We start from the raw sequence: 27,353 nt of genomic DNA, 5'->3' as shown, positions 1-27,353 counted from the left end.
AACGAACTTTTGGTAAAAAGATCTCTTAAAGGTAAAAATGGAAGAGAAAGCTCTGACGGCGGAAGCCAATTTCGGATTTAAGACAGAAGATTGAAGAAATTCAGAATTAAGGTTAAGAAATGAGAAGGGGAGAGAAGAAGTTTTAGATGGGGTTTTGAGGGATGGGAGAGCTAGCTTCATGCTTTGGGAAGGGAAAAAAAGATAGAGAATTGGGTTTTTTTTTTTCATAGGATTTTGGGAAGACTGAGACAATCGTTGCTGAAGTCAGTGTTGTAATCGTGAATCGGGATTTTTAATGAAGTGGGTTTGATTACTCTTGACTGTTTTGTGAAATCGAGTTACGTTTGTGATTGAAGAATTGAAAGGGTGTCTATAGGATTGAGTATGCAGAGTGATTGAAATTTATTGGGTTAATCTAACAAGACATTCAGTGGATACAAGATCGTGAGTATAAAGCGGTATTAGAGATTAGCAGATTGGGTTGTTCGGGGTTCTCTGTAACGTCTAGAGACCTACCGACAGGGGCAAAAAGGACTTCGATGAGCAGTCGAAGGGCATCCGTGTAGATTAACAGTGTATTTTTGCAGTTGTTTATATTCCATCAGTCAAAAACTGATAGACTGCTTGACTATTGGCGAATCTCCATACTACCTTCTACAGCCAAACGCCCCGCGTGTTCTCGAGCAAGAAAGCACGTAATACGACACCGTTGTCGTACTGTAATTATTTACAGTATGTAAAAATTAGTGAAAACATGTAATATGTTTATAAGTCTTAATGTGAGTTAGAATAGTTAGTATGTTAATTTAAAATGAATTGAAATAAGAAAAATTACTTGGAAGTTAATCTACTTTGATCATTGAGTTTATATTATATAGGATTTAGATAGTTAGTATAAAGATTAAGGGAAGGGAGGAGTTAAAAGATGAAAATATAACTAGAAGGAGGCATATTGGAAAGGATGAAAGTAAGGCATGGTTGGATGAAGGTAAGGGGTGAAGAACTTCATCCCTATTGGTCGAATACCATGCCCAATGGGCTTTGAGGAGGCTGCCCGAGGCCATATTAGGGATTAGGGTTCCTCTTTCGACACCATTCGAGCTTTTGAGGCTAGGGTCAGAAGGTTTAAGGTTTTGGGTATAATTTGGGTGAAGATTTTGTGTGATTTCGAGTTTTTATGGAAAAGATATGAATGTTCAAAGATAAGGTGTCAATTTTGTACCTACTGTCACTTCTTTTGGGCATCACATACGAATACGGAGAGCAACGGAAGATCGGCGACTGGATTTGGAGGGAGCATTTTCTTGGCTACACATTCTACTTACTGTATAGTGAATTCTAAGATTGGGTGAAGGAGTTATGAGGCGTTGAAGACAGCACTTGTAATTTGAAGGCAGTAAGTATATCGTTTTGTTGCTAGTTATGGATGAAGCCATATCTTGAGTTTCTGGACGAATTTTTAGCTCAAAATTTCCACAAGTGTGTGTAATTGGATTCAAAAGCTTTAGATCAAAGTTTCATAGTATTTGAATAATTACTTTGTAAGATATGAAGGAAGTTGTACAGAGGTGTAAAATAGCTAGGGTTTGAAGCTATAGTTAGGGTTTTCAAGATATCACAAGATCCAAGACGAATTTACAGTTGAATTTTTGGTGTGGTAGTTGCTAAAAATATATCAGTACTCCATGTAAAATTTGGAGTTGTTTAAATAGTTAGATTGTAAGTTATGAGCTGTTGAACTTCGGGAAAAATTCCTCATAAGGATATATAAGTTTTTTATAACACCTTATCAAGTATTTTGGTGTTCTTTGGATTTTAAGGCTTGTATATTGATGTAATTGCTCCAAAGGAGAGGAGTTTATATATATAAAATTGTTACCCTTATATTTCAAACTTGATTGAGTATTTAGTGACAGCTAGAAGCCCAGCGCTTTCTTGAGGCAAACTCTCTCTACTCCGACATATTTGGTGCTTCCACTGAGAGAGCCTTAAGGCACTAAAATTCTCAATAAGTTAGAATGGGGGATCAAGTTCCAGGGTTTGGATTACCAAGTGGAGTAGGTGCTCATGATTTATTCAGGGCATTTGCTCAATGTATGGAAGAAAGGCAACAGGTGCATAGGGAGGATAAGAATACCACCAAAGCTTTACAAGTAGTGGTGGATAAGGTTGGGAGGTTTGATGGGAGGAACATCACTAAGTTCCTCAGGGTTTATACATGTGAACTGGAAGTGCATCAGGTTCCAGAAGTAAAGATGATTTCTACCTTTGATTTGGCAGTTGTACCAGAAATCAGAGAGAGGATGCAAGAGTTGCATACTGAGACTATATCATGGAAGAAATTTGAAGAACTCTTGAAAGATGAGTTTTTTGAGGAGGATTCAGAAAGAATGACAAAACAAACTTTTTTGGATTGGATTGAGCAAAGGCCAAGGAATCAAATGGCTCCCAATGAATTAATGAGGGAATTTGAGGCTAAGTTAGGACAGTTACCACGACAAGAGAGGCAGCTTTTGGAAACAAGGAAGACTGGATTGTTTTTACAAGCAGCTGATGAACATTTGGAGGATAAGCTATTCTTTTATCTAGCAGACAAGACATCTGAGAGTGGTTTTACTAATGATTGGAAGCTAGTAAAAGAGACAGTGGGGCTTTTGGCTAGGCAACAAAAGATTAAGACTCGTGGATTATTACCAAGGTTGGAGCCAATGCCTGCATCTTAAAATCTAATGCCACCTCAAAACGGAATCAAGACTGTTAAGGATGGTACTCTTGAAGAACTAATTAAGGGCATACAGGACTTGAAGGTGGAAATGACTGAATTGAAGAAATCCCAGATGTCAAGCTCATCAAAGACAATTGAAGGCTCAAAGGGATTTATAGAAAGATGTATGTGGTGTGACAATCCAAACCATAAGCATGGTGAGTGTGATAGCTATAAGGCTGCAATCAAGGATGGTATTGTGTATTTCAAAGAAGGCAGGATAAGACTCACAGGGTCAGATGAGCCTCTAAAAACTAATTTTGGGAAGGGTGGCATGAAAAAATTAGTAGAGGAGCAAACATCAAAGAATAGTGCCATAAAAAGGGAAGGAGCTGAGTCTTATTCTATTACAGTTGAACAAAAGGGAGTTAAGGCTGTTTCTTTGCCAACTAAAGGAGTCATGATGAGGGGAGCTGAAGCTATCAGAAAGAAAACTGGGTGGAATGATGCAGTTGATGCTATTAGCATTAAAGCATATTTGTGTAGAGACAAGCATGATGATGATATGCATGATGCTATGGTTGAGGAAAAAAGAAGTAGAACTATTCATGAAGAGGATGTTATTAAGCCTGAAAACAAGAGGAGGTCTCCAAAAAATAAAGAAGCTTCTAAGGAGCAAAAAACTGAGAAGGTATCTTCTTCTACTCATCCTGGTAGTGCACCATTACCAAAAGAGTGGTGGGAGAAGGGCAAAGAAAAGGAGAAAGAAGATACAAGCAAACCTAAAGATAAAACTCATGCTTATAAACTTCAATCTGAGATTGAATCATCTACAGATATGAAGAGTATTTTAGACGAGAAGATCTTGGATGCAAAGATTGAATTCACTCTAAGAGAGGCTCTAGGCATAGCCAAGAAGGATTTTCATGAATTAATCATCAATGTGATAAAGAGGAAGAGGCAAATGACAGCAGAAGCTATTATGGTAGAGGCATTGGATACTCGGGTAACTGTGGATGAAGAAGAAGAAATAGGACAGGTATTTGCACAATTTGCAATGCCTGAAACTAGAAATAAGGTTGATATGGAAAACAAGGTTTCATTTAAACATGTTGAAGGTAAAAGAGAGCATCAAGTGGAATGCACACCTTTGGGATTTACAGGGATAAGGAAGGATGCACAAGAAGCAAGTGTTAATACTTGCTCCAAATGTGAAAACGAGGGAATAGGGAGTAGTAGTTATTCAGTTCGTTATTGGGCTAGAGCTACTACAAAAACATATGTGAGATTGGGGGACTTTAAAGATCCAATTTTGGCCCTGGTTGATCATGGATCTGAAATCAACATCATGTCAAGGAAGATATATGAGAAGAATAAGTTGCCAATTGATATCAACCATGGTTGGGTAATCAGAGCTGCAAACAATCAACAAGGTGATTTACATGGAGCTTGTTCAGCTGTAAAGACTAGAATTGGAGATGTAGAAGTGGAGCAAAATTTCTTTGTGCAAAACTCTGCTACATATCCAGTAATACTTAGTCAACCTTATGTTACAGCTGCTAGAATGGAGACTAGAGTCTTCAATGATGGTTCACATTATGCCAGAATTTGGAGTTGGGATGGGAGAAAAGCTGTGCAATTTATTACTGTGAAACCTATCCATGAGAGACACAGAGAACAATTAAGAGGGATGCCCTTAGAGCCAGGAAATAACTTTGTGGATTTCTAAAAAGCACCCTTGTAAGATGGGGGCACATGGGTGCAAATGATTCATCTACAAATCCCAGTGTAGATAGTATGAGTTTTGGATTTTTGAACTTATCTAGTAATGGATTTGTGAGTGTTCAAAAGGTTAAAGATTTAGATTCTATAAATAAAAAAAAGGGTAAAGAAACAAGAAAAGAACTTAAAAAGAGTGGGTTTAGTTTCAAGTGATGAAGCCATAGTTGGAGTAATAGAAGAAATAGGTTTGGAAGATGATTTAGTAAAGGTTTTGGAGAATCTGGCTATAAACATAGATGGAGATGCTATAGTAGAAATATATTCAAGAAGGACTTATGAAGGATTAGAAAGGATGGTAGCAAATTGTGGACTTGTTACAAATTATGGGTTGAAGCATGAGGCTAGAGTACAAACTAAATATAAAACTGTGGCAAGAAAGGTAAAGCTTGTAGCTATACAATTACCAGTTGATAATATGGAGCATATTAAACAAGCAGTTATGGAGCCAAGTCTAAGAGAGAGGTGTCGAATTGGACATCAATTTACACAAGAATCATTAGCTAAGTTGAAGATTGGAGGGGGTGACTTCTTAACATCAACGGAGGAAGATATGTTTCAAGAAATGCTTATTAGATATGGTAAGGCATTTGCCTTAACTCCTGATGAAATCGAATGTGTGGATCCTAGTATTATAGGACCTATGGTAATCTTTACAAAGCCACATGTTCCATGGGATTTAAAGCCTATACCTGTGCCTAGAGCTTTACTTCCAAAATTGATAGAATTATTAGAAGAGAAGGTGAAGATGGGTATTTTGGAACCTTCAATTGCTCCCTATTCTAATAGATGGTTCACAGTACCCAAGAAATCAGGGGCATTAAGGTTTATTCAGGATATGCAACCTGCAAACAGGGTGACTATTCGAAATATGGGATCAGGTCCCATAGTAGATGAAGTGGCTGAACAATTTGCAGGTCATGCCATTTATTCTATTGGAGACTTATATTCTGGATATGACCAATTTCAATTGACTAAAGAGAGTAGAGATTTAACTACCATGAAGTCTCCTTTGGGTTTAATGAGGATGTGTACGCTACCTCAAGGTGCAACCAACTCAGTGGCTCATATGCAAAATGCTATGAACCAAATATTAAAAGAATTTGTACCTGAGAAAACCATTCCATTTCTAGATGATATACCTATAAAAGGAGATAAAGAAGAAGACAAGGATGAGACTATGGAGGTTGAAGGTTGTAGAAAGTTTGTGAAGAAACATATTGAAGATGTGGCTCAGATATTGGAGAGATTGGAGTCAGTTAATCTTACCTTATCTTTGGAGAAATCAAGCTTTGGAGTTGATGAGATTCTAGTGGTGGGACACATGTGTGGCAGGTATGGTAGGAAACCAAATCCTGATAAGATTGATGTTATATCTAGAATTAAGGCTTGTAAAAATGTTACAGAAGCCAGAAGGTTTTTAGGAGCATGTGTATTCTATCACATTTGGGTGCCACACTTTGCCCATATCTCAGAGCCACTATATAAGTTATTAAGGAATGGTAAGAAATTTGTATGGGAAGAAGAACAAGAAACAGCTATGGAAAATCTAAAAAAAAATGTTGAGTTCACCACCTGTGCTAAAACAAGTGGATTATCAATGTGAAAGACCAGTAGTTGTAACAGTGGATACAAGCCCTATAGTAATTGGATGGCTATTAGACAAAATGATGTAGAGGGAAGAAGATTTGCTATAAGGTTTGGAGCTAGGGTTCTTACAAAGAGACAAAGGGCTTATCCACAAGTTAAAAGAGAGCTTTGGGGAGCGCTTACAGCATTAAAGGCTGAGAGGAATTATTTGATTGGAGCAAGTATGGTTTTGGAAACAGATTGTTTGCTATTACTTGGAATGATAATTAACTGTACTACTCCAAATATTGCCATGCTAAGATGGATAGCCTATATAAAGACATTAAACCCTGTTTTGGTATATATTACTAGTAAAGAGAACTTGGTGGCAGATATGTTGTCCAAAGCTAGATATACATTTGAAGAAGAGATGATGGCATATAAAAGAGGTGAAGATGAAGAAGAGAAGAATTATGGAAGTTCATTTGCTACTGGTGGAATGGATTTTGGTGACAAGGTTCAAAATTTCTATGAAGGTACGTATGAAGGCAAGTTGAAGGATATTGGAATTTATTTAAGTACAATGAAAAAACAAGAAGGGTGGATGGACAAAACCTTCAAAGATATTAGACACCAATTCTATGGTTATATACTCAGGGATGAATTTCTATAGAAGAGGCCAAAAAGAGGTGACAAAATCCCATTGAGAGTTATAGGAGATCTTGAAACTAAAATTAAGGTTTTAAGAGAATATCATGATACACTTTGGGCAGAACATAGAGGAGTTTGGGCCTCATATACTAAGATCAAAGAAAGGTATTGGTGGAAGGGTTTATACAAAGATGTAGAAGACTTTGTGAGTTCATGCACAGAGTGCCAACTACAATCTAAGGTTAGGTATAGAGATGGATTACATCCTACTTATCCACCTTCTATACATTTTCAATGGGTAATTGATTTGGTAGCTATGCCTTCAGGATTATGGGATATGAAATATTTGGTTTTAGCAAGAGAAGAGTTATCAAACTATGTTGAAGGAAGGGCTTTGAGAACCAAGACCATGGAAGCAATATGCAGGTTTATATTAGAAGACATCTTCAGTAGATATGGCTATATTGGGAGGATGAGAGCTGATAGAGGAGAATTGGATGCCATAGAAGCAAGAGGTTTTTTCAAAAGGTACGGAGTTCAATTGAAGTTAACTACTTCTTATAATCCTGAAGCCAATGGAAAGAGTGAAAGAGGTCATCCTCTAATCATTTATGCATTGGTTAAAGCATGTAAGGATAAATCAATTCAATGGCCTAAACTGCTTCCATTTTCTTTATGGGCTGATAGAACTATTCATAGTACTGTCACTAGTTATATGCCTATGGAATTAATGCTAGGACAAAAACCTATAATGCCTCCTGAAGCAACCTATCCAACATGGATGTTTTTGTCTTGGGAAGATAACATTAATAGAGAAAGGTTATTAGAGCTTCGAATCCAATAGTTAAGAAGATTACCTGAGGACCTACAAATTGCAGCTGAGAGGTTAAAGGAAGCAAGATTGAAAAATAAAGAGAGGTTTGATAAGACTCATAGGTTAAGGCCTAAACCTATAGAGATTGGAGATTGGGTTCTAGTTTATCATAGCAGCCTTGAGCATCAACATAGTACTGTAAAGAAATTTGCAAAAAAATGGTTTGGACCATATGTGGTGGTTATAGTCCATGATAATGCCACATATACCTTACGTGAGTTAGATGGAGCTATCATTAGAATTCCAATAGCAGGGAAGAGGGTGAAGGCTTTCAAAAGAAGAGATGGGCGGTTTCAAATAGAAGATCTTGAAGAATTCTTACCTCAATATTTAGACCAAGAACATGAAGAAGAAGACTCTATGAGTGATTCCAAGAAGTCTAAGGAGGATGAAGAAGAGTAGTATGTGACACATATCGGAGGATGTGCACGTTTGGAGGGGGTGGATGTCGTACTGTAATTACTTACAGTATGTAAAAATTAGTGAAAACATGTAATATGTTTATAAGTCTTAATGTGAGTTAGAATAGTTAGTATGTTAATTTAAAATGAATTGAAATAAGAAAAATTATTTGGAAGTTAATCTAGTTTGATTATAGAGTTTATATTATATAGGATTTAGATAGTTAGTATAAAGATTAAGGGAAGGGAGGAGTTAAAAGATGAAAATATAACTAGAAGGAGGCATATTGGAAAGGATGAAAGTAAGGCATGGTTGGATGAAGGCAAGGGGTGAAGAACTTCATCCCTATTGGTCGAATACCATGCCCAATGGGCTTTGAGGAGGCTGCCCGAGGCCATATTAGGGATTAGGGTTCCTCTTTCGACACCATTCGAGCTTTTGAGGCTAGGGTCAGAAGGTTTAAGGTTTTGGGTATAATTTGGGTGAAGATTTTGTGTGATTTCGAGTTTTTATGGAAAAGATATGAATGTTCAAAGATAAGGTGTCAATTTTGTACCTACTGTCACTTCTTTTGGGCATCACATACGAATACGGAGAGCAACGGAAGATCGGCGACTGGATTTGGAGGGAGCATTTTCTCGGCTACACATTCTACTTACTGTATAGTGAATTCTAAGATTGGGTGAAGGAGTTATGAGGCGTTGAAGACAGCACTTGTAATTTGAAGGCAGTAAGTATATCGTTTTGTTGCTAGTTATGGATGAAGCCATATCTTGAGTTTCTGGACGAATTTTTAGCTCAAAATTTCCACAAGTGTGTGTAATTGGATTCAAAAGCTTTAGATCAAAGTTTCATAGTATTTGAATAATTACTTTGTAAGATATGAAGGAAGTTGTACAGAGGTGTAAAATAGCTAGGGTTTGAAGCTATAGTTAGGGTTTTCAAGATATCACAAGATCCAAGACGAATTTACAGTTGAATTTTTGGTGTGGTAGTTGCTAAAAATATATCAGTACTCCATGTAAAATTTGGAGTTGTTTAAATAGTTAGATTGTAAGTTATGAGCTGTTGAACTTCGGGAAAAATTCCTCATAAGGATATATAAGTTTTTTATAACACCTTATCAAGTATTTTGGTGTTCTTTGGATTTTAAGGCTTGTATATTGATGTAATTGCTCCAAAGGAGAGGAGTTTATATATATAAAATTGTTACCCTTATATTTCAAACTTGATTGAGTATTTAGTGACAGCTAGAAGCCCAGCGCTTTCTTGAGGCAAACTCTCTCTACCCCGACACCGTGCGGCCGGAACCTTGTACAACATCTAGTAAAGGTCCTATTCTCTCCTCAGAGCCCTCTCTTTGTTTTACATTAAATGTTATTTTAGGACCTAAACATTACAAAGTCTCTGCCTTGTTAGATTCAAGAGCCTCACTATATTTTTTAGATGAAGGATTTACTAAAAGACATAGCATATCTTTAGTAAAGAAAACTAAACATGTTCATGTAGAAGTCATAGATGGTCGTCTATTGTCTTCTTGAGATATTACTCATGAAACCCTTCCTATAGAAGTAATAATCAATGGTCATAATAGTTTTGTAGTATTTAATATCATTAGATCTCCCTCTAATCGAGTGATTTTAGATTCATTGTAGTTAGAAAAATACAAACCTCAAATAGATTGGATTTTCCAAACTCTTACTTTCTCTAAAAGTATAACTAATAGTGTAGTTAATCAAGTAGAGAGTCATAAGTCCAGTTCAATTAAACCCGTATTTATAGGTGCAAAAGCTTTCTTGCATGCTGCTATCAAAGAATCACCATATATTATTTATGCCACACTCGTTTCTACTAGTGAAAAGACTTCAAGTGATATTCCAAGCCAATATCAAGAATTTCAAGATGTATTCAAAAAAAAGAATGCGGATACACTCTCGGAACATCGTTCCTATGATTGCTCAATTGACCTTCAAGAAAGAGCACAAGTGCCATTCGGACCAATCTATAGTTTATCACAAAGTGAGTTGGCTGAACTCAAGGAGTATATTGAAGAAAATCTAGCCAAGAATTTTATACGCCATTCTAAATCTCCGGCAGGAGCTCCAATTCTATTTGTGAAGAAAAAAGATGGATCATTGCGGATGTGTGTTGATTATCGAGGACTCAACAAGATTACCATAAGAATAGGTATCCACTACTTTTAATATCTGGACTTCTTGATCAGCTGAATCAAGCTAAGATCTATACAAAAATAGATCTTCGGGGAGCATACAATCTAGTACGCATCAAAGAAGGAGATGAATAGAAGACTGCATTTCGAACTAGGTATGGACATTTTGAATACAATGTCATGCCTTTTAGACTTACAAATGCACCAGCAGCTTTTCAATATCTAATGAATGATATTTTTTGAGAATTTTTGGACAATTTTGTGGTTTGTTATCTAGACGACATCTTAATTTATTCTAAGAATCCAGAAGAACATGAACTTCATGTTCGTCGTGTGTTACAAAAATTAAGAGATTCAAGACTCTATGCCAAGATAGAAAAGTGTATATTCCACACTACTCAAGTCGATTTCTTAGGTTACATCATTTCAAATGATGGACTTATGATAGATCCTAAGAAAGTTCAAACTATTATAGACTGAAAGATCCCAAAAATGGCAAGAGATGTCTAATGTTTTTTGGGATTTGCCAACTACTATCGGATCTTCATCAAAGACTTCTCTTGAGTTGCAACTCCACTTACACGTTTGACTTGTAAAGAAAAACTCCAATGGAATCAAGAAGCGGAAGTTGCTTTTGAATCTTTGAAGATAGCATTTGTTTCTGCACCAATCTTGTATCATGTTGATTTTTTCAAAGCATTCTTTATGGAAACAGATGCATCGGACTTTGCTCTAAGTGTAGTTTTATCACAAATGGGAACAGATAAAAAACTTCATCCAGTAGCCTTTCATTCAAGAATATTTTTAGCAGCAGAAATCAATTATGAGATCCACGACAAAGAACTTCTTACAATTGTCGATTCTTTTCAAGAATGGCATCATTATCTAGAAGGCGCTTCCAATCCAGTCATCGGATATATGGATCACAAGAACCTCAAATATTTTATGTCAGCATGCATATTAAATCGTAACCAAGCTCGTTGGAGCATATCTTTATCAAGATTTGAATTCATCATCACTTATCGGCCAGGAAAACAACAAGGTTTATCTGATGCCTTATCTAGATATTTTTATCTTGTACCAAAAGAAGGAGATGCAGCATTTGAGCAACAAAGAATGGTTCTCTTGAAGCCACAACAATTTCATCTTCGAGCAATAAAATCAACATTGACTGTTGATTTAACTTTTCTTAAGCAAGTCTAGTTAAGTATGTCTTTAGACCCTCTTGTTCATGATATCAAGAATAATTCTTCTAAATCTCATGATCCATCTAAATTTAAATTCAAGAACAACCTACTCTATTTCGAAGGACGCCTATATGTTCCAAAAGGAGAAGCACGTTTACGTGTTCTTCAAGCTCGTCACGACTTCCCAGCAGCAAGACATTTTGGATATAATAAGACTTTGGAGCTGATATCTAGGGATTTTTGGTGGCCACAAATGAAGAAGGCAGTTAAAGACTTTGTACAATCATCTGATGTTTGCTCAAGATCGAAAACTCCTCGTCATCGAGCTTTTGAACTTCTTCAGCCATTACCCATTTTAGAACAACCATGGTCTTCTGTTTCTATGGACTTCATCACGGATCTTCCAATCTCAGGTTCTTATGACTCTATATTTGTGATAGTAGATCGTTTTACCAAGATGGCACATTTTGTACCATGTACAAAATTTATCACAGGTGAAGAAACAGCTAAGCTCTTTCTTGACAATATCTATTGCTATCATGGATTATCCAAGGATATTATATCAGATAGGAGAACTCAATTTGTATCAAGATTTTGGCAAACTCTTTTCAAGATTCATAAAGTGGATATCAAACTATCTTCGGCTTTCCATACTCAAAGTGATGGACAAATGAAGCGTGTTAATCAAGTTTTGGAGCAATATTTAAGATATACCATTAATTACCAACAAGATGATTGGACAACTCATTTGCCATTAGCAAAGTTTGCTTACAATAACACGATACATTCTTCTATAAAACAAACACCTTTCTTTGCTAATTATGGTTACCATCCACGACTTGATACTTTTGACTTTTCAAATGTTGATAATCTTGCTGCAAAAGATTTGGTGATTTATTTATCAGAGCTACATGCAACGATGAAGGCACAGTTAAAAGAGACTCAAGAACAACAAAAGGTCAATGCGGATGTCTATCGAAAGGAACAGCCATCATTCTTCTTGGATGATAAGGTATAGCTACTTCATCGTAATATCAAGACCACTCGTCTTTGTCACAAGTTGGACTATCGAAGGCTGGGACAATTTTCTATTTCTGCACAAATCAATCCAGTTGCATATCGTTTACATCTATCGGAGTCAATGAGAATCCATCATGTATTCCATGTGTCTCTTCTTGAACCATACAAGATAGTGGACATACCAAAAAGATGACAAGCTCTACCTCCTCCTATAGAAGTGGACAATAATGAAGAGTTTGAAGAAGAAGAAGTCTTAGATTCAAGGCGGCGCCGAAATAAATTAGAATATCTTGTCCATTGGCGCGGATATGGCATTAGTGAATGCACATGGGAGCCAATAAAGAATCTTGTAAATGTAGCAAAGGCGGTGGAGGCTTTTCATTGACAACATATATCAAAATCAAGATGAAAACCTTTTTTATAAAAAAAATAATAGCTAGGCAAGATAACATTCTACTTTCAATTCTTGTTCATAGCTTCTTTGTAGTAGTGACGCTCAGGAGATGGAGAACCAACAACCAGCGGATTTGACTCAAGAGCCTTCATTTACTGACCTGTCAGATGAGACATTACCATTGTCACAACCTTCAAGACGACGCAATCGAGATGAAGATCTTCAAGAACGACATGTTCTTCCTCGAATAGATGGCTAATACAATGCGTTTGGTATCACGATTTGGGAAGGGACTCCCGATGTTTGGTGATTGTGCTAGAGGTAGGAACAACTCCTGATCGTGTTTCAAATATTCTATTCGAAGGAAGTTACAAAGGCCTCAACAATGATCAAATAATTGGATGGTCTTCCTGCCTTGGTATGGGACACAAACGATAGTTGAGTGGCCCTATCAATCATCTTCAAAGAGAACAAAGATCAGAGTATGTGGCAAATACAATTCATCACATCATAGATTTCCTCAACATATGATGACCGCTCCTCGTGGAACTCGTCCCTAGAAGGAGGAGTAATGTCACGGACATAATCATGTAAGCTAGTAATTACATATACAAATAGTAAAGGTAGATAAAAGTAAGTTAATTCTACAGTATTTAATATGGAAGCTTTCTAGAAGCTTCATAGACGCTGCTTTGACTTCATTGGTGTCTTTAATTGACTTTTTGGATTAGAAACGTGGTCAACAAGTTGGCCATGTGCCACACATGTTGTTAGCTTGAAGATCAAGCTAACTATGTGGCCCACACGTAGAAAAACTTGCCTTGTAAGTCAAGGCATGTGTTCTACAAAGTCAACACATATTGGAGGTCCTATAGAACGTCGCCACATAGCTCCTAGTTAGATAGTATATATAGAGACAAGAGTGAAGGCTTCTTCACTCTTGTCAACTCCTTTCTTGCTTCCAATCTAGTTTTAAGGGTCTCTAGTTTTCTTGTCTTTTGGCAATAGCCATTCTAGTTTCTCTTTCAATATACATATTTATTTTTTTATATTTTATTACCTCTCTTTGAGTAAAGGGTGACTTAACTGAATTGCTTTTTTGTCGAGTTCTTGTCCTTGATAGTGCATTTGTTCAAGAAAATGAGGATATCCAGCCACAATAGAAATCGTGCGGCTGGACAATGAAATATCGCAACAACAACCAGGTTCCTTTCTTTCGACTCAACTTGCCCTTTGCTTTACAATCCCTTTACTTTTTGGCCCTTAAAAATTGAGAACTTTAGCATTATTAGATTCAAGAGCATCTGCTTGTTTCTTAGACGAAGAATTTGTAAAGAGTCATAAGATCCCTTTAGTACAAAAATCCAAACTTCTTCACGTTAAGGTCATAGATGGACGACCTTTATTGTCTGGTAGTGTCACCCATGAATCAAAACCTATAGAAGTGATGTTTAAGGGCCATAGTAGTCATATTATTTTTAATATTATTAGAATCCCATCAAATCCTGTTATTCTTGGTCTTTCTTAGTTAGAAAAGCATAACCCATCCATAGATTGGAGGTTGCGGAAGATGACCTTTCTCACAAAACCACTCAAGAGCAAGCCTAGTAGAAAACCCTGAATAAAGAAATCCTTATTCATTGGAGCAAGAGCGTTTATAAGATCGTCCAAGGAAGGCACACCGTTTGTCATTTATGCGGCTCCAACTACTAGGGAGAAGATCTCGACAACAAGTATACCTGAGCAATATAGCGATTTTAAAGATGTGTTTCAAAAGAAGAATACCGACATGCTACCAGAACACCGACCATATGATTGCACCATAGACTTGCAAGAAGGAGCACATCCGCCTTTTGGCCCAATCTACAATCTATCCCAGAGAGAGTTAGCAGAGTTGCGGAAATACATCGACGAGAATTTAGCCAAGAACTTCATCCGTTATTCAAAATTGTCAAATAGAGCTCCCATCTTATTTGTGGAGAAGAAAGATGGCTCGTAGTAGATGTGCGTGGACTATCGAGGCCTCAACAAGGTAACAAAAAAGAATTGTTATCCGTTACCCTTGATTTCTGGTCTCTTAGAACAACTTGGACGTGCAAGGATCTTTACAAAAATTGATTTAAGGGGAGCTTATAACCTCGTATGAATCAAGGAAGGAGATGAGTGGAAGACAACGTTCCGTACAAGCTATGGCCATTTTGAGTATAATGTCATGCCCTTTGGTCTTACTAATGCTCCAACAGTCTTTCAACATATGATGAATGACATTTTCTGAGAGCGCCTTGACGATTTTGTTGTCATCTATTTGGATGATATTTTGATATTCTCCAAAAACGAGGAAGAGCATGAAAAGCACATTCATTTGGTCTTGGAGAAACTATGTGAGCGAGGATTATATGCCAAGTTTGAGAAGTGTTTATTTCACCAAATAGAGATGGAGTTTTTGGGGTTTGTTGTGACTATGGAAGGCTTGAAGATGGATCCTAAGAAAGTGGAAGCAATCGTATCCTGGAAGGTTCCGAAGACGGTTAGAGACGTACAATGCTTTCTTGGTTTTGCCAACTTCTATCGGATCTTCATCGAGAATTACTCTCAAGTTGCTGCTCTTCTCATTCGGTTGACATGCAAGAATAAGCTGGAATGGAGACCTCTAGAGGAGAAGGCGTTTCAAGACCTGAAGACCGCATTTATTACGGCTCCAATCCTGGTACATCCAGACTTTACTAAGGCTTTTTATTTAGAAATTGATGCTTCGGATTTTATTTTGGGAGTTGTACTTTTACAAATGGGAGAAGACAAGAAGTTCTATTTGGTTGCATTCTATTTTCAAAAATTCTTTGTTGCTGAAATTAATTATGAGATCCTCGATAAGGAACTTCTTGCTATAGTCGATTCTTTCCAAGAATGGCGTCACTTTCTTGAAGGAGCTACACACCTAGTGACCGTATACATAGATCAGAAGAATTTGGAGTATTTCATGTCGGCTCGAGTTCTAAATTGACCTCAAGCTCGGTGGAGTATGTTGCTATCTAAGTTCAATTTTATTATCACTTATCGACCTAGAAAGCAGCAAGGACTATCTGATGCCTTATCGAGGAGATCGTATCTTATATCAAAGGCTGGAGAAGCAGCGTTTGATCAATAATGTACGACATTGTTGAAGCCAGAGTAATTTTAGCTTTGCGCTACTATTGTGCCAATTGATGCTGACTTCCTGAATCACGTATGTGTCGTGACCATTGAAGATTCAGTAGCCATTGATATTAAGTAGCATGCCAATGACGATAAGTTCAAGGTGGCGGGAGATCTTTTATACTTTGAGGAACGGTTGTATATCCCAAAAGGACTAGTACGACTCCAAGTTCTTCAATCTTGCCATGATTTTCCAACTACGGGACATTTTGGATTCAACAAGTCTTTGGAGCTTATTTCTCGAGATTTTTGGTGGCTCCAAATGTAGAAGGATGTGAAAGATTTTGTCCTCTCCTGCGATATCTGTTCAAGATCCAAGAATCCTCGACATTGCCCTTATGGACTCCTACAGCCATTGCCAATTCCACGTCGACCATGGTCTTCAATTTCCATGGACTTCATCATGGACCTGCCATCATCGAACTCATTTGACAACATCTTCGTCACGGTAGATCGGCTTACAAAGATGGCACACTTTGTGCCTTGCAAGAAGACATCATCCAGTGAAGTCACAGCAAGGCTCTTTCTCGATAATGTGTATCGATATCATGAACTACCAAATGATATCGTATCAGATCGAGGATCCCAGTTCATATCAAAGTTTTGGAGATCTCTCTTTGAGATACTGAAGGTGGATATCAAGCTTTCTTCGACTTTTCATCCTCAAACTGACTGCTAAACGGAACGGGTGAACCAAGTCTTGGAACAATATTTACGATGCAGCATCAACTATCAGCAAGACGATTGAACCACATATCTGTCGCTAGCCGAGTTTACATATAACAACACCCTCCATGCGTCGACTCAATACACACCATTCTTTTCCAACTATAGATATCATCTGAAGCTTGATTTATTGAGTCCATCAACAAATAACAATCTAGCAGTTGAAGGATTTGCGAAACAACTATCAGAGCTTCAAAATACGTTGAAGCTTCAATTACAATCCGCTCAAGAATCCTACAAGGCGTCTGCATATAGATTTCGGAATCAAGCACCTACTTTCAAAATTGGAGATAAAGCATGGCTTCTTCGATGGAATATCAAGACCAAGCGACCATGTGATAAGTTGGACTATTGAAGATTGGGACCATTTATCATCTAGAAGTAAATCAAACCAGTGGCGTACCGTTTGGAATTACTAGCTTCTATGAAGGTACATCCAGTCTTTCATGTTTCTCTGTTGGAGCCTTATCGAGAGTCGTCTTTTCTTGGAAGAGTGCAATGTCCACCACCTAGTATTGAGATCGAGAACCACGAGGAATACAAGGTTAAAAAGGTGCTGGATTCACGGCGAAGGTGGGGGCAAGTTGGAGTATCTTGTTCATTGGTGCGGCTACGACATTAATGAGCGAACGTGGGAGCCAATTGAAAATCTTGCCAATGCACCGCAAAAGGTACAGGAGTTTCATCAACAACATCCTCATAAACCTAAGCCAGTTCAACGATAGCTTCCTTCTGAAGCTTGCTCATCTAAGAATATAAGAAAGGGAGACAGCACTACCAAAATTCGCAGTTGATGTAGTTATTTTCTCCAAGATAAAGTAGAATTTTTTCAGTAGCCATAGTTTGGTCTTTTGATATAGATAGCCAAGAGATAGATACTATGCCAGTCAGATTATCTCAATCGATTAGCTCACGAAAGCGACCCCGAGATGAAGAACCGCCTACACCACGATGACGACGGAGGATATCGAGTAACCGATCATTGGTGATTGTATTCGAGTTCGAGCCTACTTACGATGGTCAGCCAGAAGGCATATTTGCAGGACAATTTTACAATGAGGACACGAAAGTTCATGCTTGGTCAGAAGTTGAAAGAGTGGGCTACTACCATTAGCTTCAAGGGCCGATGAACCACTTGCCTCGTGAACAACAGTTGGAGTTCATAGCAGACGTTATGCGACAGATCTTCATTTTCTTGCGTTGGTACTGATTAACAACAACATTGCTTCTCAGAGACCTCGAAGCTAAAAGAGGGGGTGATGTTAGGGACATAGTCCTTAGAACCTTGTAGAGACAAGTTTCTAGAACCTTCTAGAAGCAAGTCTCTGGAACCTTCTAGAAGCAAGTCTCTAGAACCTTCTAAAAGCAAGTCTCTAGAACCTTCTAGAAGCTTCTTAGTTGGTAGAAGATGTTAGGGACATAGTTCTTAGAACCTTCTAGAGATAAGTTTCTAGAATCTTGTAGAAGTAAGTCTCTGGAACTTTCTAGAAGCTTCCTAGTTGGTAGAAGTTGCTTGAGAAGCTTCCTAAATAGGAGTATATATTAGAATCGAGGCTGAAGAGTTCTTGAGTCTCGACAACACATCTCTTGGAGCTCTAGCTCACCTCTTTGGTGTTGTTCTTGTATTCATCTGATTAATCTAGTTCTTGCCAGTTCTTCTTGAACTTCTCAAGTCTGTATTTCTGTGTCCGTGACAACTTCAATCCAATAGTAAATCCTTATTTTTTGCCATATAATAGAAAATTCTTTTCACTATTTGAAGAAATTTCTTACTTTTAACCAAACCTATTTTAATTTGAAATATTTTTTTGCAAGAAAAGGCTTAGATACAAGAACTTCTTTCTTTTTTAATTACATTTAGATCAGATGAATAAGTAAGAATGTCCAAAGACACTTGCTTTAAGTTGTTTAAGTTCTTATGCTACAAAATCTATCAAAAAAATTCGGTATGTGTTCAACTAAACTTTGAGTTCTTATATTATTGTAAATCATTAGAAAAAACATGAAAAGAAGATGCAAAAAATCAAAAGGATAATAGTATTCAAATAACATTTTAATTCTTGGCTTCTTTTATTATTATTGTTATTATTATTATTATTATCATTTTCTTTTGACAAACAAAGTACTTACAATTACTTTGATTCTTATATTGCTTCTTAATACATATTCTAATTTGGATCCAAATCAACAAATTATAATATAAGAAACAATGATTCAATTAATATTGTAATACCTTTGAGCTCCAAATATTCCAATCTTTTACTAGCAAAAAAGATGTCCTTATATAACTTTGAAATGTATACTAGTATCATCTATACAACAAGATCCTTCATTATCTAAAGTTATAGAGGATTGTAAGATAAGATAGAAAAAACATAAAGAATATTATTAATTTTGGCATTAATATAGGAGTGAATTCTCTCTAAGATCTAAAATCCTTCCAATCTACAACAAAAAAAAATTCAATCACAATGTAAGACAAAGCAGACCAGAATAAAACAGAATAGAACAATGAAAGGCAAAACATAGCAAAAGAGAATAAAACAAAACAAAATAGAAATACAAATCAAACTTTACTGAAAAAAAGAGACAAAAGCCATACCTAACGAAATACTCAAATGGACTTCGTCACTCTTATTTATACTCTATCCAACCATTTTAGAACTTTCTAGAATATTTCTAATAGTGGATCCTACCAAGATAACCACCACTTCTAAAAGATTCTAAAGATGTGCTCTACCTAAATAACCGCCAAAAGCTCTTCTAGAATGTTCAATGGTAGATTAAATATGAACCACCAACCTAACCTAAATTCTAGAAACTTTCCAAAAATGGCTCCAACTACATATCTCTATGTGTCAAGAATACAAATGCTCCATTACAGGCATAATGTTTATACTTGCCTTAGCATTTTGACAATAAACAACTTACAAATAGAAGAAGCCCAAAATAGTATTTAAGATGCAATAGGCAACAAAGTAGAAGATATTAGCCAATTTATTTTTAAAAGAAAAGAAAGGAAAAAATATACAAACAAAAGAAGTATATTATTAATGACACCAATATTTATAATTAGTTTGTATTGTACTAATTGCAAAGTATCTTTAAGAAATGAGTGCTTGATTTATGATATGTATTAAAATGATTGAGAATATATATATTAATAATAGGTTATTTTAAATAATATGATATATATTATTCAAAACTATACTTAAATAATATATAGAATTTAGATCTTATATTTCAACAAATAAAAAAAAATATTGTAGCCAAAGTATCATCTACTAATTATGAATGCTTAGCAAAAAAAATACAATAGATGAAGGGATTTAGTTCTCTAGTTGATAGAAGAAATTTAATGCTTAAGTAAACAAAGACCAACAATAAAAGAAGCATAAACAGAGAAAGTGTTTTGTATTTTTGTGTATGAAGATTGTATATATTATATTATATTTTATTTTATTTTATTTTTATAATTGGTTTTAATTTTACATATAATTCATAATTATTATTTTGAAATTATTAGCTAAATTCGAGAGAATTGTTATTTGATATAGACTTGTTTGGCACTTTTGTGAGTGGTTCACTATTCACAAAATCAATATCATAATATACTAATAAATAACTCATATTTTTCATTCATGTTACAATACATAATAAATTCTTCATATATAATCCAATTTTATAAATATAATTTCATTTCACATGGTCAATTAAAACTTCAAGAATAATTTTGGAAACACTTTTATTTGTGCATTTAAATACTAAGTTACAGTAATATACATATTTTTCATCCAAAAAAAATCAAAAAATTATTCATACTAAAAACTTACACATGCTCATCAAACATTAGACAATATCCAAGGAAGAGAGAGGAAAAAGAAATTAAAACGAAGTCTTGTTCAATTCCAGCTGAGCTATTTCAAAACTCAGTAAGAACCCATCTCAATTCTTGTAAAATATCATCAAATATAAATATTTCTTAAATAAAATCTTATAAATATATATATATATATATATATATATATATTTTTGTTTTTGGTACATAACTACATAGAAACTTGGACACACAACTTCCAATGAAAGTTCGGAAACGACCAAGAAAGGGAAGGAACGAAGGGAAGGGAGGAGGAGCCCTTCCCCTTCACCTTCCTCAAGAGCAGCAGCCCCCGCCCCCAACCCAGCCAAGGGCTGACTGAGAGGGGGCGACGCCGCCTCTACCCGCTCCACCTGCAAACGAAGAAGAAGAATCCACCCATTTCGTTGCCAACTTCCACCGAAACCCCCCATAAAAACAACCAACCAACCATCGAACTACAACCAAAAGCTTACTACATCAACCAGCTGAATCCACCAGCACCGCATTGCATTCCCTTTGTATCTCATTGAAGTAGCAGTAGTAGTCGTAGTAGTCGAAGAAGAAGAGGACAAGAGGGCTCTGTTGTCGTAGATGATGATAGCTTGGTGTCTGCTTGAAATCGCAGCTCATTGAGTTTGCAAGGCGGGAGTGCAAGTGTGGCCCATTGGGAGGGAGGGAGGGAGGGGGAAGTGTCGACGGAATCCATCACGAGTAAAAGTGGATTCAGGTAGAGAAGGGGTAGGAGTAGGAGCGGGGAACTGAATTGTTGCGTAGGTTGTGTTAGCAGGGTTTGGTTCGGGAAGAGGAGGTTTAGGAGTGGTGTCTTGCGTCGTTTGAGTTGTGTGTTTGCGCGGTAGTTGATGCGATTTCTTTTAGCTTGTGAGTGTGGGAGTTGAGTGGAGCGAGCGAGTTTTGTGTGCAGGAATGCATTCGCTTCAGGATATGGCTTTGGGTGCTTCTCCTTTCGTTGGCTTTGATGGATTGAGGGTGAACACCCCTGGGCAGCTGGGGACGCACATAGCGGTTGGAAGTTGTTCGACTCTGCCCGGCGGCTTCTGCGTTCGGGCTGTGGCTACGGTGCGTTCATTTGCGTCGTCGTCATGGTTTCCTTTTATGCATTTCTGCTCTAGGTTCATTTGTCATGTTTGGTTTGGAATGCACCCCTCTGCTGGCTCGGGCCTTCTGAGGTTTAGTGACAGTAATTGGATTTGCATGTCGTATAAGATCCTTAGAGTAGGCAAACTTGAAAGGTTTTCGCTTTTTGTTTCAGACTTCTTTTTTGAAACCGTGGCAATTTGGTGCAGCCCGTGAAGCCACCCACGACATTGCCGCCTAAGCGTAGTAAGGTGGAGATCATCAAACAAAACAGCGATTTCTTGAGGTTCCCTCTGAAGCAGGAGCTTCAAACGGAGGCCCCCAACTTGAATGAGGAATCTGTTCAGCTTATCAAGTTTCACGGTAGTTACCAACAAGATAACCGGGAACTCCGAGGCCCCGGCAAAAAAGCGTATCAATTCATGCTTAGAACCAAGAACCCCTCAGGCATCGTCCCCAATCGCTTGTACCTCGTCATGGACGAACTCGCTGACAAATACGGAATTGGGACTCTGCGTCTCACTACACGGCAGACCTTCCAGCTTCATGGAGTTCTCAAGGTGGACTTGAAAACCGTCATGAGCAGCATCATTAGGAACTTAGGCTCCACTCTGGGCGCTTGTGGAGACGTCAACCGAAATGTGCTGGCTCCAGCCGCGCCTTACAAGACGAAGGAGTACATGAACGCTCAGGAGCTTGCTAGCAAGCTGGCTTCCCTATTAGCACCCCAGGCGGGAGCTTATTACGACATTTGGGTGGATGGAGAGAAGGTTACGCAAGACGAGCCAGAGGATGTCACGATTGCGAGGAATGACAACTCTCACGGGACCAACTTCGAAAACTCTCCGGAGCCGATTTACGGTGTACAGTTCTTGCCCCGGAAGTTCAAGATTGCTGTCACTGTGCCAGGAGATAATTCGGTCGATGTTTTGACCAACGACATTGGTATAGTTGTGATTAGTGACGAGCAAGGAGAAGTCGAAGGTTACAATCTTTATGTGAGCTCTATCTCCTGAACCTTAAACCCTAAACCCTAAACCTTTCACTTAAAATGTTTGATTCTGAAGAATCTCCTTAAAATTCTAAACCTTTGACTGAAAATGCTTAACTCAGAAGAATTTCCAAGTTGAAGCTCCAATTAATGGCGTTAGTTACATCGTTAGTTACAACGAAATGGAGAGTCTGGCCATTTGTTTACGGGTTTTATTGATGTGTCTTGGCATTGTCTATTTAGCAGTGCCCTTTCATGATGCTGTAGTAAAGTAGCGTTTGTACTATTGTGCTCCTTTATTTGTTTTATTTCATTATTTTTCTTTAATTCTTTGGATAAATTAACTGCAGGTAGGAGGAGGCATGGGCCGAACACATCGCAATGAAGCGACCTTTCCTCGGTTAGCCGATCAGTTGGGTTATGTTTCCAAGGACGATATACTGTATGTAGTGAAGGCTATTGTAGCCACGCAGCGGGACTACGGTCGTAGGGATGATCGCAGAATGTCCCGTATGAAATACGTCGTGGAAGAATGGGGGATCGAGAAGTTCCGTACAGTAGTGGAGCAATATTTTGGTAAAAAGATCGAGTCTTTCAAAGAGATCGTGCCATTCGAGTTCCAGAGCTACTTGGGGTGGCACAAGCAGGTTATTATAACTCATCATTGTCCCGAACTGAAACTTAACGGCGTGTGCGATGTTCTCAGTCCTCCATTATAATCGTTTTTGTGTGCACATTTTTGTTATGGTGGTCAGACCGAGGATTGTGTTCTCTGTTTATGATCAGGGCAAGTAGCTTAGTTTATATGACTTTAAGTAACATATGATTTTAAAAAATGGTTGCAGGGAGATGGGCTTCTGTTTTATGGCCTGCACGTGGAGAATGGTCGTATAAAGGGAGAGGCCAAGAAGGCTTTAAGGGAGGTGATTGAAGAATACAATTTGAACGTTCGCATCACACCTAACCAAAACATGATTCTCTGCGACATTAGGCCTTCTTGGCGACCGAAAATCGCCAAGAGACTTGCTGCTGTTGGAATGGTGGTGAGTCTTCTTTGTAGATTTCTTTTTTTGATCGTTCTTTGTTATGTTATGTCCATCTGCTACTTGATAGTATGGATTGGGATGGAAGGCGTTAACTTCTTTTGTGCCTTTGCAGTCACCAAGATTCGTGGATCCATTAAACGTGACAGCCATGGCTTGTCCAGCGTTGCCGCTCTGCCCCCTTGCTATCGCTGAAGCTGAACGAGGAGCGCCAGACATCCTCAAGAGCATTCGAAAGTTGTTCGACAAGGTGGGATTGAATTCCACAGAGTCCCTGGTGGTTCGCATTACTGGCTGCCCTAATGGTTGTGCAAGGCCGTACATGGCAGAGCTTGGATTAGTTGGCGATGGACCCAACAGCTACCAGGTATAATTTCCAACTTTGACAAAAATTATTGTTGCCTTAACAGCTATATTTGCATGATAATGCTATGGCCACTTTTGAGTACGACTTGAATGGTTTGGTGCATTTCTGTTTTCTCTCTGTAGATATGGTTGGGTGGCGCTCCAAATCAGACCAGATTAGCGGAGTCATTTATGGAAAGGGTGAAGTTGGATAAGTTGGAGTCAGTTCTGGAGCCGCTTTTGTACATGTGGAGAACTGAGCGTCGTGAGGATGAGTCGTTTGGCGACTTTTCTTTCAGACAGGTGCGTCTTCTAGCTCTTGAATCAAAGTTTTGATACATAGACTTTTGAGTTAGTTGGATGGTGAGCATCTTGCACTGCATTAGAAGTTATGTGAGGATTTCTTGGCCCAGTGTACTTTCTGATGTAATTAACGCTTCGTCTCAATGCTTTATGTTTCAACTCGAGCGGGTAAGCTCCTGCAATGTTTGTGTTGTGAAGTAATCTTTGGGGCTTGACTTGAGAAATGGGCTCTGATTTGCTGTTCACAGGGTTTCGGTGCTTTGAAGAGTTACATCGAGAACTATACAGGTCCCCGCAAATCTCCTCGGAAGGTTGGAATCCACTTGGAATCCCATGTGCATGACATTTTATCAAAAGCAGCTGAAAGCCAGGGTATTAACCCAACAAAGCTTGCTACAAAAGTTTTTACTGAGTTTCTAGGACATGAAGAGAGCTAATGTCATTTACTATTAATTAGTAACTTTTTCTGCAATTATTTTGAAGCTCATGTTTTCTTGCAAACTTTAGTTTCCTTTACTCAGCGATGCCCACTCTAGAAACTTCATACCTTGTCCCTTTTTTTCTTTCTACTCCTACACAAAGGCGAGCAAGTGATCTCTACTGTGCTAATCACACAGAGCAAAAATTTCCCTTTTTATCTCTCAAAAACTAGTTTAATTGTAAACATGTTTTTCACAGCGTTTTTCACAGCGTTTTCACAAATTGTAACCGATCGAAAAATTCATTTGTGGCTACAGAGGAAACTCGAATTAGACAAGTTGCTCCTTTGTAATCGCTCCATGTCTAACCCAGGGCATAACAGCATAAGCCATACCAACTTTTAAAGTTCAATTTGGAAGCAAAGAGAGTGAGTCAAACATGTTTACAACTAACTTTCTAAGACATGAATCCTAAAACTCCGCGTGAGATGTGAAGTATCTAACACTATTTAGTGATCTGGTTAACGTGTAAGCAGTTTCATAATTTCATTTTCAACTTGATATGAGAAGTCTTGCTGCTCATCCAGACTACATTGGCTACAAATGCCGATGTGAATGAGTCTGCTTCATCTTCCCTCATCCATCTGTGCAGTCGGGGAAGTCACCACAGTTACTTGTACCCGCTTATGCAAGCTTATCTAGGTTTACAACAGTATACACTTGTCTGAGGTCAATTGTTGCCACTTCCAAATTAGAACATCGTGTACCTATTCATACTGCCGACGGAATTTTGTTTATCATTAACTTCGGTGACTAATGGACAGACCCGGTTGCAGGATTTTACATGAAGAAAATCTCGTAAATCTAACCATCATTCCCATCATGACATAGGACGCACCCATTGTTTAAACATTGGTTAAAAGGCGCATGAATTCTCGTCTCAGGACGTAGATTGCTGGAGGATATTATACCCTACAGCAACGTTTGAACGCTCGCCAATGCCTTTGATAAGAAGTCGGATTTAGACCTAATTCTTTACTGATGGTCAGGGCTTTTTAAACTGGGGCTTTCCCTGAAATAACTAATTTAGCTTATTTTAGGGTTGCAGCCACATTTTATTTTAGGTGAATTACAAATGCATGAAATTCATCTATAGAGATGGCTAGAAACATCCATTCTAGTCAAATTTGATAGACTTTGTTGAATTGTTTAGAGTGCAAGATACTCTTGAGCAAGAAGTCCATGAGACATTGCCAATATTTGTCCTTCTTCCATCCAATCATGGAGAAGTTGTATTTAATAGTACTTGTGTAAGGAGCCAATTTGCCACAAAAAATTTCAAGTTGTAAAATCAGCCATTGCAATGAGTGAATTTGATGTGAAATTCTTTTTGCAAATCGAAGCGCTTGTCAATGGCATGTTTAAAGGTCATCTCCTTGTGATAAATGCACACCATGGCTCGGTGGTCATTCTCAATATCCTCGATGGATTGCATGTTCTATCCAACCAATTCCAACAACAACTTGTGCCAATAGATGGAAATGCTTGAGGGAGACATTTGTAATGCACACAAATTGTAGGGCATCACTTTTACAATGTCCTTGTTGTTGGCATTGTTGTTGTAATCACATTGGGCAATAATAGACACAATATTGTCAATAAGTCCAGTAAACAAAGCAACTACATTACAAACTATGGCCTCGGTCTTTATTGTAGGCAGCAAAGTCGTGAGGCTTATCACAAAAGTACCTTGATCTTAAATAAAAGCCTTTACACTCATAAAAGCCACACACTAAGATCTACTGATGACCAAATTTTAGGTGCCATAAGCCATGGCCAAAGTCCGTACATTGTAAGGGCCTTGCACTTTGCACAAATCCACTAAGGATTAAATTAATCCTTCTAATTGGACTTTTGGTTGATTCAAAATTATGCTTAGTCCTTGTAAGCATGTCACAATGGTAGAGATTACTTCCACAACGTTGCTAATTGTGAGGAATGCCACCCACCAAAAAAAAAAAAATGATACATGTAGGTAGCTTCTACATGAGGTACTTGCAGATCACAATGTATTCTTGCTACAAAAATCCATTCAATTTTTTCATGGATGACCACCACATGTCCATGAATTTTCGACATGTACAATCCATCTTCTTAATGAGATTCTATTATTGGTAAAGATAAAAGATAAGACTTGTCAAGATGTTGACAAATTGGTCATCATATAGCTTGACGTTGTCGGGGTAGAGAGAGTTTGCCTCAAGAAAGCGCTGGGCTTCTAGCTGTCACTAAATACTCAATCAAGTTTGAAATATAAGGGTAACAATTTTATATATATAAACTCCTCTCCTTTGGAGCAATTACATCAATATACAAGCCTTAAAATCCAAAGAACACCAAAATACTTGATAAGGTGTTATAAAAAACTTATATATCCTTATGAGGAATTTTTCCCGAAGTTCAACAGCTCATAACTTACGATCTAACCATTTAAACAACTCCAAATTTTATATGGAGTACTGATATATTTTTAGCAACTACCACACCAAAAATTCAACTGTAAATTCGTCTTGGATCTTGTGATATCTTGAAAACCCTAACTGTAGCTTCAAACCCTAGCTATTTTACAC

General features: G+C 37.6%; 1 protein-coding gene across 1 annotated transcript; it reads left to right on the top strand.

Moving 5' to 3' along the window:
• The first annotated feature begins 21,223 nt into the window (after window positions 1-21,223).
• Window positions 21,224-24,991, top strand: LOC112280391 (sulfite reductase [ferredoxin], chloroplastic). Its single transcript, XM_024515840.3, has 7 exons — window positions 21,224-21,604; window positions 21,832-22,620; window positions 22,964-23,260; window positions 23,459-23,656; window positions 23,772-24,023; window positions 24,146-24,304; window positions 24,553-24,991. Exons 1-7 carry the CDS (start codon window positions 21,452-21,454, stop codon window positions 24,739-24,741), a joined length of 2,037 nt encoding a protein of 678 aa, XP_024371608.1. The 5' UTR covers window positions 21,224-21,451; the 3' UTR covers window positions 24,742-24,991.
• Window positions 24,992-27,353: the final 2,362 nt, after the last annotated feature.

This window comes from Physcomitrium patens, chromosome 3 (genome assembly GCF_059467195.1).
Source record: "Physcomitrium patens ecotype Gransden chromosome 3, ASM5946719v1, whole genome shotgun sequence".
Lineage (NCBI taxonomy): Eukaryota > Viridiplantae > Streptophyta > Bryopsida > Funariales > Funariaceae > Physcomitrium > Physcomitrium patens.
This window is presented reverse-complemented; position numbering and strand designations above follow the sequence as displayed.